Genomic DNA, 13,737 nt, shown 5'->3' with positions numbered 1-13,737 from the left:
GTTAGGAGCCTTGTTTGATCAAACAATGGTATTTTCCGTTAGATCGATTTCGCGAATGGATCGGTAATCGATGACTGTATTATGGATGCTTTTTCCATGGAAGGAGGTGCTTTGATCATGTATCGTGAGTAAGAGAAGAATCCTAATGTAACCAACCGTCCGGCGAACCCTACAGAAAAGGGTAAGTTGTGAGAAGATTATACAATCCTTCTAGATCACGCTAAATCGTAAGCTATTTAGTCCATCTACAAGTCGTATCTATATTAATTGAGATGTACCTTGGCTTACCATCACCATGCAATAGATCCAAAATAGATTTGTTCTACAGACCGTGATTTTGTGTGTATTGTTTTCGGTAGTCGTGTAATGAATGATGTATTGGTTATAGCGAGAAGAATTTGGCTGTTTGTCAACGTAATACCAGGAACATGGCCAAACGGAATAGAACAATATTACAACGGCGAGGTTAAGCATCAGATGAGAATGACACAGCAGCACTAGTATCTGTGTGAAATTGTAAGGAGATCTAGGATTCGAATTTGGGGAGGGCTTACGTTGTTTCAGTACACCTCAAAGGACAAGTTCAAGGGCCCAAAGCTAACCAATGCTCGAAACAAAGTTTCCCCTAGAGATCAATCGAAATTGCCAATAAGGTTTTGGAAGACAGATGCTCGATGATTGTAAGCAAGTGAATCCTTCTAGCGAACTTAAAAAACGGCGGATCTACACATGTTTTGTTTCTCTTCTTCGCAATGAGAGATGTTAGGCATCGGAGAATTTCGAACGCTCATATCAAGCGGTTTACCCCTAAAATTTCTCAAAGCTAGTGACGAGGTGAAACGACGTCCAATCATTGCCGTATTGAGCACGCGAATTGGCTTGATGGGTGGTGGGATTCGGATATCGACAGTTATTAATGTAAATGAATGCATGAAGATAAGAGAGATTATTCGAGTCCAACTTGCAGGTAGTGTGTGGAGATGTACAAAATAATGCATGCACACAACAATATCGTTTGCACAAAGATCTGCGACATAGCCATTTACAGCCGTTGATGCTGCGGGCGGGTTGGCATTCTTTGGTTGATAGTCCGGTCCGTCCCCTTTACGGTAACGGAGGAGATGTTGTACAGGCAAGACAAGATATGATTAGACTTTGTCCCATGCTGAAAAGTGTTAAGCTTTAGGCCCCTCAAAGCATTTTTTCGTAAGAATGATTCAATGGACCAAAATAGCAAAGGGACCATGGTGAACGCATGGAGTCATTTTGAGCGAGAAGGTGTGAGGTGAAGCTGGAAAAAACTGGTAACGGTTACGTCGTCCTGCACGTCTACTCGAAAAGGGGAAGTTTGGGAGAGGTGGAAGGGCTTCTCCAAGAAGTACCAAGACCTCTTTGGGACCTCACAATCCCTGATTCGCATGGTGATGGCGATTTATCCTTGCAGTTCACATGTTTTACTCCTTGTCAATTCATAATCGTGATCGTGTACTTTTCCTTCGTCCCTTGCACACATTTTTGGCACGGATTGGAGGCCCAGTTTATCCAGCTTCTGACTCCATCGTCAAATCATCGTAGGCGAGAGTCAAGAGTTGTCTAACCAGTCTAACCGGTCTAACCACATCGCTCCCAAAAGAGTATATCCCCCTTGCGCCGTGCCCTTTTGACCATCCCGGGCCTTGTCTTGCACTATTTGGATGCTTGGTACGATGAGAAACGCTGCTACCACCACTGCAGAATATCCATTCCCTTATCCAGAATACGCACCCGCCGGAATGGAAAAGGGAGTGATAGAATTCAGACCACTTGCAGCTTCAATCTCAATTTTCACAAATCTCTTGACCGACCTTTCAGCTTCGGCTTCGCTTTACTCATCAAGAGTTTCAGAGTTTCCGTTTTGAGTTTTTGAGTTTTTGAGTTTTGTGTATTTCTTGGACTCTGACTTTGCCTTCACCCACACACCCTTCATTTCTTGCCCATATTCTTGTTTATAAAAGTTATTCTGGGAATTTGATTTGCATGTCGATGACGCTTTCCTGTCACTGCGATCAAATCTATGTATGATATATGTCAATATTTACTAGGCACATTACTCTAATTGATGTTACTGCCGCCAATCCGAAGCCGGTACCGGTATATGTACCCCTCCAACGATATCGTACAATAAACGCCTAGGGATATCCGGCATTGTACTGTCTGTCTCAAATAGAAGCATCGCGGAGTCAAGTGAGCTTGATCTTGAGGGCGCCATCTTAACTTGTCAATACCTGGCTAAATCCTGTCATCACTCGGTACACATCGGAATTTGTATAGGATAGGACTTGTGGGAGCAAAGAGCACGTCGCCATTGAATCGTAACAGTCCTTCCTGACAAACTCTATATATTGATCATCTGGAAGCCGTGGAACCTCTCAGCAACACATTGTATGATCAATCGAAAGATCACATCGAGCATTGGGAAGGAAACAGCTTTGGTTTTGGAGCTACCATTCGGGAAGACAATGATTCCTACAAGAGAGGTTTGAGCAAGTCTGCATTCCATTCATATATCCTTCTTCTTCCAGGTCAGGTGGGTGTTGATCCATATGGCTGCTGTTCAACAGTTGTTGAAATGCATATGCGATTGCAAAGAATTAGGAATAGATGTGCTAATATTGATTTATTGATCGGCCAGGCAATTTCGAATACCTCCACTCCGCCTCACCCACTTCAATCGGTCCCCTACAAGTCACAACCCTCGATTAGAAAAGTGGCACGTTCCGATTTCAGTCCCAGACACCCAAACACCCAGACACCCAGCCAGACACCCAGCCAGACACCCGGCACAAATATCATAAATACTTATTTAATCCAGACGTCGCCGTCCAGATTCTGCACCTGTCACAGGCGAATACTATACATAAAACTCGACATCGATAAGTCGGGGTCCAACATCTTAACTGGATTGAAAATACGCTCAATCCCACTCCCACTCCCACTCCCACTCCCATTCCCACTCCCAATCTCAATCTCATTTGCATAAGAGAGGGAAGCAGGAACGCCAGAGGGAAGGGGCAAAAGGGGACGAACCCATCTTTGTTTTGGGAAAGAAGATCAAGTTGAAGTAACAAAATCAGGGAAAAGGGAAGATCTTCGTTCCTTTCTCTCGTGGAGATTTACGTAGGAGGTTGAGGGAGAACCGTTCAAATCGAGGTCGCCATTTACACACAGAGTCGCCTTATTAATACTATTATTCTCATTATTATCGTTAGTCGCAACAGCAAGAAAACGAGAGAACCAGATTGGCTTGCGATTAAAATACAAGGGGACAAGGAAGGAACTTACCACAACGGATCACATTAAGCTAGTCATTCCTCTAACCCAAATAGGATTAGTTCGCTTTTGATACAGTACAATTTACTATCCACTTATCCACCAATTTTAAACCTCGACTTCTATCCCGACAATGCCATCGTTATCTTACAGTGCAACAACAGAGGATCGTCTGCCATATCCACTACCCACGAACAATTCGGTATCGAATTCGAGATCCAACAATTCCTCTGCCAATTCTACTTTGAATGCTCCGGTCAATCGTCTGCAACGCAAACCCTCGTTTGGGAACCCTCGCCAGATTGCGCCCCCTCCTCAAAATGAATCTCACGATGCAATAGGGGAATCGCGACGACAGCCGAGGCAACCCCATAGCCGCTCTAGTAGTACAAGTGGTGCCCAAGAACTATCCGGAAATTTCAATCGGTGGAGTCAATCGACAACTTCAAGTGCCGGAGGACATATTCGGAGCCGTTCGAATTCAAATTCACGTTTAAGTTTTGGCGGTTCGGGATTAAATGGGAATGGTGTTGGCCAATCTCCCCCGAGAAAATTACAAAAGAGTCGACCTTCAATTGATAATAGCCCTCAGACGAGAAGACCGACAGACCGACCCGCGAACCCCCCTCTACCGTCATCCCTCCCTCCAATTATCACTCTGCCAATTGATCAGCAACCTGGAAACAATTCCCCATCGCTGTCAAGCGCGCTGACTCCTTCCACGGCTGGGTTATTATCGGCTGCTGTTCACCAGACTGTACCTGATTACTTTGGAAAATCTTGGGAAGGTTCTAGACCCAGAGACATCTCTCAACGTCGATCGCCATCCAGGTCAGGAAATCACAGTATTAGTCCTTCACCAATATCTACTTTCTCGGCGGAAGCAGCAACACGCCGTCGTCTATCCGGAGAGGGAGCAGGAGTGCCGAGGGGCCATTCAAGAAATCGTTCAAGGGCCGAAAAGAGTAGTAGTTCTTCTCGAGGCTCTAAGCAACCCTCGCAAAAAGCCATGTTGTCCAAAGCTTTGCAGAAAGCTAATACGGCAGTATTACTCGATAATGCACAAAACTATGAAGGCGCCATGCAGGCGTATTCTGAGGCGTGCAATTTGTTACAGCAAGTTATGGCTCGCAGTTCAGGAGACGAGGATCGACGCAAGCTGGAAGCAATTGTGAGTACCGTGTTGGTAGATTTATTATTTACCATCAACTAATGATTTTAGCGTAATACTTATACTAGCCGGATAAATGAATTGGCGAAGATTACTCCCGAGTTAAGTGACGAAAAGGCACTTCCTGCCAGGCCCGAAAGCACAGACTTCAGATCAGAATATAGACCAGACGAGCTTCCAATGAGTGATGAAGAAGAGGAGCCTGCAATTATAGAGACGGCTACAATTACGAGGATAGTTAACGATGCTTCTTACCCAGATGAACCTCGGCGAGACCGTTCATATTCGAGGAATCGTCAATCGCACTCGCGAGGCGAATCGTCGTTGCCTTCGACCTTTGAGCCTTCTCAGGGCCAGACTAGAAACCACCCTGACCAACGATCCAATTACTTCTCTAGATATAATCAATCTCAAGGACGAAACGTTGAAACGAGCTTAGCCGTCCCTATGGAAAGCCAGTACATGCCACCACCTCTATCTCCAAGGCGACCCGTGTCACCGATGACATATGGGCCATCAAGCTCCGGTCATCGAAGACAGAAATCTTCCGAATCGCCGAGTCCAAAATCTAACACTAACTTGTCTGCTCCAGCTCCATCGAAAGGGCATACACGAGCACCCAGTAATGAATCTATGTCGTGGTTAGATACTATTGATGAGTCTGGTGGATCGGCTGCTTCATCTGTACATTCTAGATCCTCGTCACTAAATGTAAGGAGGAAACATATTCGTGCTTCTAGCGGTCAGACCGAAGCCGAGTTTGATGCAGCACTGGATGCCGCCGTTGAAGCAGCTTATGACGATGGCTTCGAGCCTGTAAATTATGATGACGATGATGACGACGATGAACTTGTAGCAAGTGTCAGGAGAAAGATTGAGTTAGCGAAAGAAAGGGTGCGCCAAAACGAACGAGAGGCTGCTATAGAGGATGCACATGAAAGGGAGCGAAAACGATTGTTCCAACAAATGCAAGAGCCGCATATTGGTCCACTTGATGACTATGAGGGAAATGAGTCTGAAGAGGAAGAGAGGATGCTTGAAGAAATGACAAGAGGTTACGTGATGGATGATTTCGAATTCGGTCTACAGTCGAAGTCGGCACTTCCTAGAGAATCTGATTCCAGTGGGTCGTTTTCAGGTCGGACTTGGCATAGCTCCAGTGGTTCCATACCCCCGCTCACCAATATCGCAGCAGCACCAGCTGCTTTACCACAGCCTCAAATTCAGCCACCTCACCCGCCGCCTTCTCAAGCATTGCCTGCACCACCAACCCTTGATGGTAGTCCGGTGAGAAAGAGTAGTCCAGCGCAGAGTGTTCGAAGCAGAAGGCTATCTGGTCAGAATGCCAAACAATTAAAAATTGAAACATCATCAAGGTTGATTGAAGTTCAAAATGCTCCCTTGACTCTGCCTCCGTCAATACCGCCACCACAAATTCCTGATGGCTTTGCAGGTCCTAAGACTGCTGGCTTACTACAACACGGACTAGGTTCGATTGGCCTTCGAACGGCCATTCCCACAAGACAAGGTTCAATTTCGGGACCGAGCTCTTCAGATTATACTTCTCCTCCGACAGCATTCCTTACCCAAACACTCACAAACGATAGCAACGACAACTTCAATATTATACCTCGATCAGGATCACCAAACCGTTCCCACTCAAGAGCAGGACTGCGAAAGAATTTTTCCTCTTCGAGTTTGAAGAATGTCCGAAGTCACACTATGTCAATTTCCAACATGGACGAATTTGGTGACGCCATGCCACCCACACCAATGACTGGCCAAGGAAACCATATCAATGGGAGAATGCCCGCTATGCCCACTCTACCAACACCGATTGCTGCCGCATTTAAAGAGAAGATGAACGGTGCACCTACTGGAGGCCTTTATCTTTTCAACAATGATCTTCACTCTCCAGAAAGCCCTGGCTCGCCAAATCTGATGAGTGCAGGTGCACCAATTCCATTAGAGCCCTGTCCAACGGAATATCTCCTTCGTCCATTCTGGCTTATGCGCGCTTTGTACCAGACTATTGCGCATCCGAGGGGTGGCTATTTATCTACTAAATTGTTCATACCTCGAGATGTATGGCGTGTGAAGGGTGTTAAGATTAAGGGAGTCGAAGACAAAATTGCCAGTTGTGACTTCCTCACAGCAGCTTTGATGAAGCTGGGTCAAGTTGATACTTGCGATGCTGATGCTGTTCTGGAAGAAATGCAGGCTTTAGAAGGAGTTCTAGAACAGGTTCAAATCACGCTCAGTAAAAAGCTGGGCAGTGAAGTCGGCGTGCATGGTTCAAATGGGATGTTCAAAGATGCAACTATGGGTGACCCAATGGACTTTGCTAGTACAAGTACTAAATCTGGAAATACATCTAGCAAGACCTCTTCGTTCTCATGGAGACGCTTACGTTCGAAGAATTCTGCTATGGGTCTTTCCAACAATTACTCAAATAAGGTCACCTCTCCTGAAATACCCAAGGAAGGACTAACCATGGGTACATTACCCATGACGTCTGCCCCTAGATCTCGATTCGCCAAGAGAGATGTTAGTCAAGTGCAATTTTCTGGACCGAATGCAAATTACATGAGTGCTTTGGCGAGGCTATTTGACGCTGCACAAGCTATTGGTATGTAACAATCTTGATGTCCTTTTTTTTCACGTGCAAAACTAACGAAAGGAATAGATCAAATTGCACGTCAAGTTGAAGACCCTGGTCTTCGCCATGCAGATAAAACTCAGGTTGGGCTCGAGCTTTGCACTCGTCATGCAGCCGAGTTCTTCGGGTTTTATATCTGTCGTTTTGTGTTGAATGATATCTCAATGCTTTTGGACAAATTCATCAAAAGAGGAAGTGAATGGGTTCTAGTGTGAATCTTGAATTTATTATCTGTGGTGATAGTTTTTGGATGTTATTGGGCTTTAGGGACTAAGAGCTGTGAGCATACGTTTAAGGAAGAAAGTAAATACTTTCTGATATTTTATTATTGTGGGAAATTTCTGTGACAAGGATGACGGAATTGGAATGGAGTATTGTGTTGTGAATTGGCGTCTTTGGGATGGATGGAATTATATTATACCTAGGTACTTGTCATATAAAATTATGGATGTGGGCTTTTGGGATGGATGGGTGGCGGTAGCTTGCATGCATTCGTAATTTTTGATGAATGATACCATTACAGAAAATTGGAAGGAAAGGATAGGACTGATCAAGTGGAGGAGTTATATCATATGATAGGAGAAGGAACATTAAGGGGTTAAGAGGGGTCAAAGAATGGAAAAAGGTGGATTTTATGATGAAATGGCATTTGTATAGCTGCCTATTTGCGCATATCTAAATATCAATACTGGTTCTGATAAATGAACATGGGATGATGAATGAAGAGAGGAGAAGGAAAGAAGAAATAGTGTCATGGAATCTGAGAGGGGAATGAATCAAAGAACAGGCAGACATATCTATATCTATATTATACGAGCGAGTATTACATGTATTATATAGTATCCTTATTGTATGTAGCATATTATGTTATGTTATATTTGTATTATAGGGTTATATTTGTGTTGTTATATTCTTGTCTTTGTGATTTTTTGAGTTTTTCGAGGAAAGAGATTTGGAAGAAATTAGGTTGTGAATGAATGAATGAATGAGTGAGTGAGTGAGTGAGTGAGTGAGTGAGTGAGTGAGTGAGTGTTGGTTAGTTATATATATATGTTAGATAGATAATAGTTGCTGGTTTTATAGTAGTAGTAGTAGTGGTGGTGGTAGTATGATGAGTATGATGAGTATGATGAATATTATTATAAATTTCAAAATCATCACGAGTCATAAAACAGAGAGAAAAGTATCAAGTACTTTGGTTAATTAAATACTTGATATACATACAATACCGTTTATCTATACTATTATTTATATGAAAAGAATACAAATAACCCAGTACCTACCTACAATTGTAGATTTTAATAGTATATCAATATTACATACTATTAGACATAAAGAGCTATCTATACACAGGAAATAGTAGTCTTTGTAGAAGGACTACTCGGAAGAGCTAGTCTCTCTTATCTCTCTTGTGTTCTTTTAGGGCTGTGATATAATATAGTGGTCGTTGAATTAAAGGTATTTGTTATGTTTATATCACTAATAACTGTATGTATATGTGTGTGTGTGTATGAAACTGTCATTTTTATCTTTGTTTTTGTTTTTGTTTTCATACGGTTTGAGATATCTTATGTTTATTCTGTTGGTGGATAGTCTGGTGTAGTCTATAGGAGATGTATGGAATGAGGAGATCTGGGAAGTAGGAACAGATGTAAGTAAGCGAGTATGAATGAGTATACGAATGAAGATCTAAAAGTGATGATGACAATGATGGATTTTTTTATCAAACCACAAACACCTTGCGATATCCGGTTTACTGTTTTCTAGTGTATAACCTAATTTCATTTTGCAATCCACCAGGAATAAATCTTGGTAACGTGACTATTTGTGATCTTGGTCAGATAAATCATACTTTCTGTAAAGGAGTGTTGTGAGAGGATTTGGTTTTATCATTTGAAATTTAAAGTTGAGAAGGAAGGGAAGAGGAAGAGGAAGAGGAAGAGGAAAAGGAAGAGGAAAACGGAAAGGAAAGGAGAGGTATAAGGTCTGTCTAGATGACACACATGTTGATTAAATAATCTAAAGGATGGTCGTAGAAGGGTTAAATTCTTGACTTGGAATCTAAAGCTGAGAAGAAAAGAATGGAAAGAGAAGGTGAAGGAGAGAGCTCCAGACTATATATATATGGGAAGTATATCACGTGTCTGATTATTTCCAACAGTGCAGTAAATCTTCACGAAGACTGGCTTTATGATAGTCAGAAAGTTTTTGATTTGTATTCAATAGAATGGCTCCCTTCTGGCGGCTTGATTGTGGCTCAGTTGTATAGTGATCTGATCTCTTTCCAGATTCACGAGGGAGACCCCGCAGCGATTATTCATGCCTAAGGCTACAATACATAGTCTGTGCGCTGGCATCAAGCCGATACAATACATACAATACCCAAGTGGGGAGGCTCAATATTATAAATCAGTACATAGTTCGAACTTTAGAGTGAGGAATATGCAACGGATAAGTTTTATTCAATTCTTGTATCGACAAACAATACCACAACTGTACATCTAGCCTTGCGCATTTTCAATGTTAGCGTATTGGGAAAGAAAGAGGAGAAGAACAGCTGATGGTGTTTCAAGCACCCATGTAGCAAATTTATCCTACGTGTGAATGATGAATGGCCCAGAATTATCTATCATTTGCTTCGCTTCTCAACTATGGTTGCAGTCAGTAGACTTGGATGTAAATTCCGATTGGTGGTCAATTATGCGCTCTACATTCAGCTGGCCTTGGGCCCAACGTCTTCAATTCAGTCTTTTACTTAACTCTTGTTATCGAGAAAGCTTCAATTTTTGATCAGGAACTTTTCGCCGCTAAAATGACTCGCGCAGCCATTTCAACCGCGAAAAGTCATCGACGACGCTTTCGCGATTTCATTCTCTGCCGTCCTGCTTCTGAATCAATTTCTCGGGATTCTATATTATCTAATCATTCAGTTGCACAGGTACATCCTGATCCAAATCAAGACTTTTTTGATAATGTTTGGGAACGGCTTTCAGCTCAGGAGCGAGTCACAATCGAACAATTAAAGATCACAAACGATATTGATGCAACTCTTGTTGCAACGTTGAATACAGCAGGAGAGAAAAAAAGACTGTGCGAAGAAAGAAGATGGACGTTTCAACTCGGAAAACGGACTTTGGTGTTACGAGACGAAGCTGAGAAGGTTTTAAGAGGTCTTCGAAAATTCAAGGAAGTTGGAGATATCATTGTGAATGTGGATCCCCTCCATGCTGGATTGCCATGGGCTGCCATTCGGCTACTACTTGAGGTATAGCAGAGCATTTTCTCCTTCTTTACATTGTATAATTAAATGTATCCTATCTAACCTCTATACAGGTAACAATTTCCGATAGCAGTCAAATGGCTGTTCTTCTAGCGGGCCTAGAGATAGCGCTTTCCATGATGAATAGGTTGAAGGCATATATGAAATATTTGGAAGACTTGCCAGCAACAAAGGAACGAGAAAATTTCGAAATATCATTGATAGAGCTTTACGTAATAACGTTACAGTTCCTCGTCCAAGCAATTCAGATATATCAGGAAGATACTCCCAAAAGGATCTGGAAAGCTTTCTGGCAGCCTAGTGAAGTGCTGGATTTCGAAAATCGATGTGATAAAATCGCTAGAAAGGCAGAGATTGAGGCCGGCATTTGCGACCGCAATCTTAATATTTCTGACCGACAACAAACAAATCAAAAACTAGAAAACCTTCGCGAGGTACTCAAAGAACTGGAAGAACTGCGAAATATCAAAGAATCAGTTATAAATTTGGAAAAGCTGCCAATCGCCAAAAATGCCACTTTCGATTCATATCAAGACGAGCATGATGCGAGATGTCTTCTAGGTACTCGAGTTGAGTTACTGAAACAGATTTCAGGATGGGCCGAGGACCCTAAGGGCAAATGCATATTCTGGCTCAATGGAATGGCTGGTACGGGCAAGTCTACTATCTCTCGTACAGTTGCTCAATCTTTCGAGGAAAATAATCTATTGGGAGCAAGTTTTTTCTTCAAACGAGGCGAAGGTGATCGTGGAACGGCAAGCAAATTTTTCACAACTATTGCTCGTCAACTAGTGGTTAAGCAGCCACAAATGGTACAGTCTATAAAGAAAGCGATTGATCTCGATCCAAACATTTCCGACAAAAGTTTGGCAAAGCAATTTGAGCAATTGATTTTCAAGCCACTTAATGAGTTAAATTCTTCACCACAGACATTAGTCCTGGTGATTGATGCGCTAGACGAATGTGAGCGAGAAGAAGATATTGGAGTAATCCTACGCCTCTTAACACAAGTCAGAAATATAGCATCGATATGTTTACGCATTTTCGTGACCAGCAGACCAGATCTTCCAGTCCGTCTTGGCTTCCAAGAAATGTCAGATGCAGCACATCAAGATTGTATATTGCATGAGATAACTCAAGCGACTATCGAGCGTGATATATTCATGTATCTCGATCATGAATTTGCGAAGATAAGGACCAAGAATAAAATATTAGCCGTTAATTGGCCAGGCCAAGAAAGTATTCAAGCTTTAGTTCAGATGGCTATTCCCTTATTCATCTTTGCAGCTACAGCATGCCGTTTCATTGCAGACCCAGTATGGAATCCAGAGGAACAGCTGGAAGCCATCCTTCAATATCGAATGGTCGAAAACATGTCAAACTTTGACAGAACCTATCGACCAATCTTAGAAAAGCACCTTATCACCCAAACCACTAAGAAACAAAGGGAAACTTTGATTCAACAGTTCAAAGAGATAGTTGGGGCGATTGTCATTCTTGCTGATCCGCTTTCTGTTGTCTCCCTTGCAAGGCTTCTGGATGTCAAAAAAGATTATATAGAGCGACGCCTTCAATTTCTACACTCAGTTCTTGATATTCCTTCCAGCGAAGATGCGCCAGTAAGGCTCTTTCATCTTTCATTCCGGGATTTCCTCCTTGGCGATTCAGAAAATGATGATATTCCATTCAAAATGAACGAGAGAGAATTACACGGAAGAATAACAAGCAAGTGCCTTGAGCTCATGTCTAAGCCTGGGTGCTTGAAAGTAGATGTATGTAATCTAGGCGAACCTGGAACATTAAAAACCCAGGTTGATGAGCATGATATAAATGAATATCTACCACCACATGTTCAATATGCTTGTCGTTATTGGGCTTTCCATATTCAAGAAAGTAACATCATACTTCTTGACAATTGTCAAGTTCATAAATTTCTTCAGGAACACTTTTTACATTGGGTTGAAGTTATGAGTTTGATGGGAATTATTTCAGAATGTATTACTGCAATAAATAGTTTAGAATCACGTATCTCGGTGAGTCAAAGTAGCTCTGAAAAAGAATTCTACTAATAAATACCAAGGCTGAGAAAGCTCCTGAGCTCTTCGCTTTTGCCCACGACGCCAAACGTTTCGTCCTTCACAACCGAATAGGAATTGAACAAGCTCCTCTTCAAATCTATTGCTCAGCCCTTGTCTTTGCTCCTGAGGAGAGCATCATTCGAAAAAAATTTCAAGAATGTATCCCCGATTGGATTTATAAAATATCAAGAACAAGATCAAACTGGAGTGCCACCCTTCAAACACTTGAGGGCCATTCGGAATCGGTTACATCGGTTGCCTTTTCGCCGGATGGTAAAGTGGTAGCTTCCGGCTCTAATGATAAAACGATCCGGCTCTGGGATGTAGCAACAGGTGAATCGCTTCAAACACTTGAGGGCCATTCGGAATCGGTTAGATCGGTTGCCTTTTCGCCGGATGGTAAAGTGGTAGCTTCCGGCTCTGACGATAAAACGATCCGGCTCTGGGATGTAGCAACAGGTGAATCGCTTCAAACACTTGAGGGCCATTTGGATTGGGTTAGATCGGTTTCCTTTTCGCCGGATGGTAAAGTGGTAGCTTCCGGCTCTCGTGATAAAACGGTCCGGCTCTGGGATGTAGCAACAGGTGAATCGCTTCAAACACTTGAGGGCCATTCAGTCTTAGAGGCATCCTCAGTCTTTGAACGCTACTCTATATCAAACCATTGGATAATTGAAATAGTAGATAAAGGAATTAGAAATAAGATTTGGCTACCTCCAGATTATCGACCATCTAGTACATCTTGTTATAAGGGAATTATAACTATGGGATTTCCCTTTGGTGGCGTTTTCATCTTGAAACTTGGGTATGAAATTTTATATTCTCTAGGTTAAAATAAGCTTTAGTGTGAACTATCCATTAGTCACTACATCATTTTGATCTATAATATAATATTCCTTCTTCTTTTTCTCTTTTTTTTCTCTCCTCTCTTTAATAGAGAGGTTGGGGGAAGTCTGTGATTATATAGACTTCTGATTTGTCACCTCAATTCTAGTATATTCTAGTATGGTTATACAACAGTTTTAGTAGCACAAAGAATACTTTCAGTTGATATGAGTTTGAGCAATTATCATTAAAATCGAAGGTTCAAAAGTAAGATACAAAGATAATATCAACTAGTGTGGTACAGATAGAGGGAGGGATAGGATAGATCACTACTATACCACTTAAGTGAATGCGAAAAAGACTAGCTCTTTCATGAGCCTTAATTTCAAGGCCTCCCATTCCCTATACATAGCTA

At 42.3% G+C, this 13,737-nt stretch overlaps 2 protein-coding genes across 3 annotated transcripts; both read left to right on the top strand.

The window, feature by feature from the left end:
* The first annotated feature begins 1,485 nt into the window (after positions 1-1,485).
* BCIN_04g01030 (hypothetical protein) lies at positions 1,486-8,016 on the top strand. 2 transcript variants are annotated; one of them, XM_024692360.1, is made up of 4 exons: positions 1,486-2,526; positions 2,672-4,480; positions 4,532-7,109; positions 7,167-8,016. In XM_024692360.1, the coding sequence occupies exons 2-4, from the start codon at positions 3,443-3,445 to the stop codon at positions 7,352-7,354; spliced, it is 3,804 nt and encodes a 1,267-aa protein (XP_024548135.1). In that variant the 5' UTR covers positions 1,486-2,526; positions 2,672-3,442; the 3' UTR covers positions 7,355-8,016. The 2 variants fall into 2 exon arrangements, with proteins under 2 accessions (XP_024548135.1, XP_024548134.1); XM_024692359.1 differs by having other exon boundaries at positions 1,486-2,566.
* A 1,554-nt stretch (positions 8,017-9,570) lies between these two features.
* BCIN_04g01020 (hypothetical protein) lies at positions 9,571-13,516 on the top strand. The gene is made up of 3 exons (XM_024692358.1): positions 9,571-10,404; positions 10,473-12,452; positions 12,500-13,516. Exons 1-3 carry the CDS (start codon positions 9,952-9,954, stop codon positions 13,328-13,330), a joined length of 3,264 nt encoding a protein of 1,087 aa, XP_024548133.1. The 5' UTR covers positions 9,571-9,951; the 3' UTR covers positions 13,331-13,516.
* Positions 13,517-13,737: the final 221 nt, after the last annotated feature.

The sequence above is a fragment of the Botrytis cinerea genome, chromosome 4 (genome assembly GCF_000143535.2).
Source record: "Botrytis cinerea B05.10 chromosome 4, complete sequence".
Lineage (NCBI taxonomy): Eukaryota > Fungi > Ascomycota > Leotiomycetes > Helotiales > Sclerotiniaceae > Botrytis > Botrytis cinerea.
This window is presented reverse-complemented; position numbering and strand designations above follow the sequence as displayed.

Bases quoted from the DNA above. Each gene is read 5' to 3' on its own strand.
- BCIN_04g01020 (XM_024692358.1), top strand. From the start codon at position 9,952: ATGACTCGCGCAGCCATTTCAACCGCGAAAAGTCATCGACGACGCTTT. The intron at 10,405-10,472 runs GTATAGCAGAGC...ACCTCTATACAG, and splicing joins CCATTCGGCTACTACTTGAG to GTAACAATTTCCGATAGCAG. The intron at 12,453-12,499 runs GTGAGTCAAAGT...ATAAATACCAAG, and splicing joins GTTTAGAATCACGTATCTCG to GCTGAGAAAGCTCCTGAGCT.
- BCIN_04g01030 (XM_024692360.1), top strand. From the start codon at position 3,443: ATGCCATCGTTATCTTACAGTGCAACAACAGAGGATCGTCTGCCATAT. The intron at 4,481-4,531 runs GTGAGTACCGTG...TAATGATTTTAG, and splicing joins GACGCAAGCTGGAAGCAATT to CGTAATACTTATACTAGCCG. The intron at 7,110-7,166 runs GTATGTAACAAT...CGAAAGGAATAG, and splicing joins TGACGCTGCACAAGCTATTG to ATCAAATTGCACGTCAAGTT.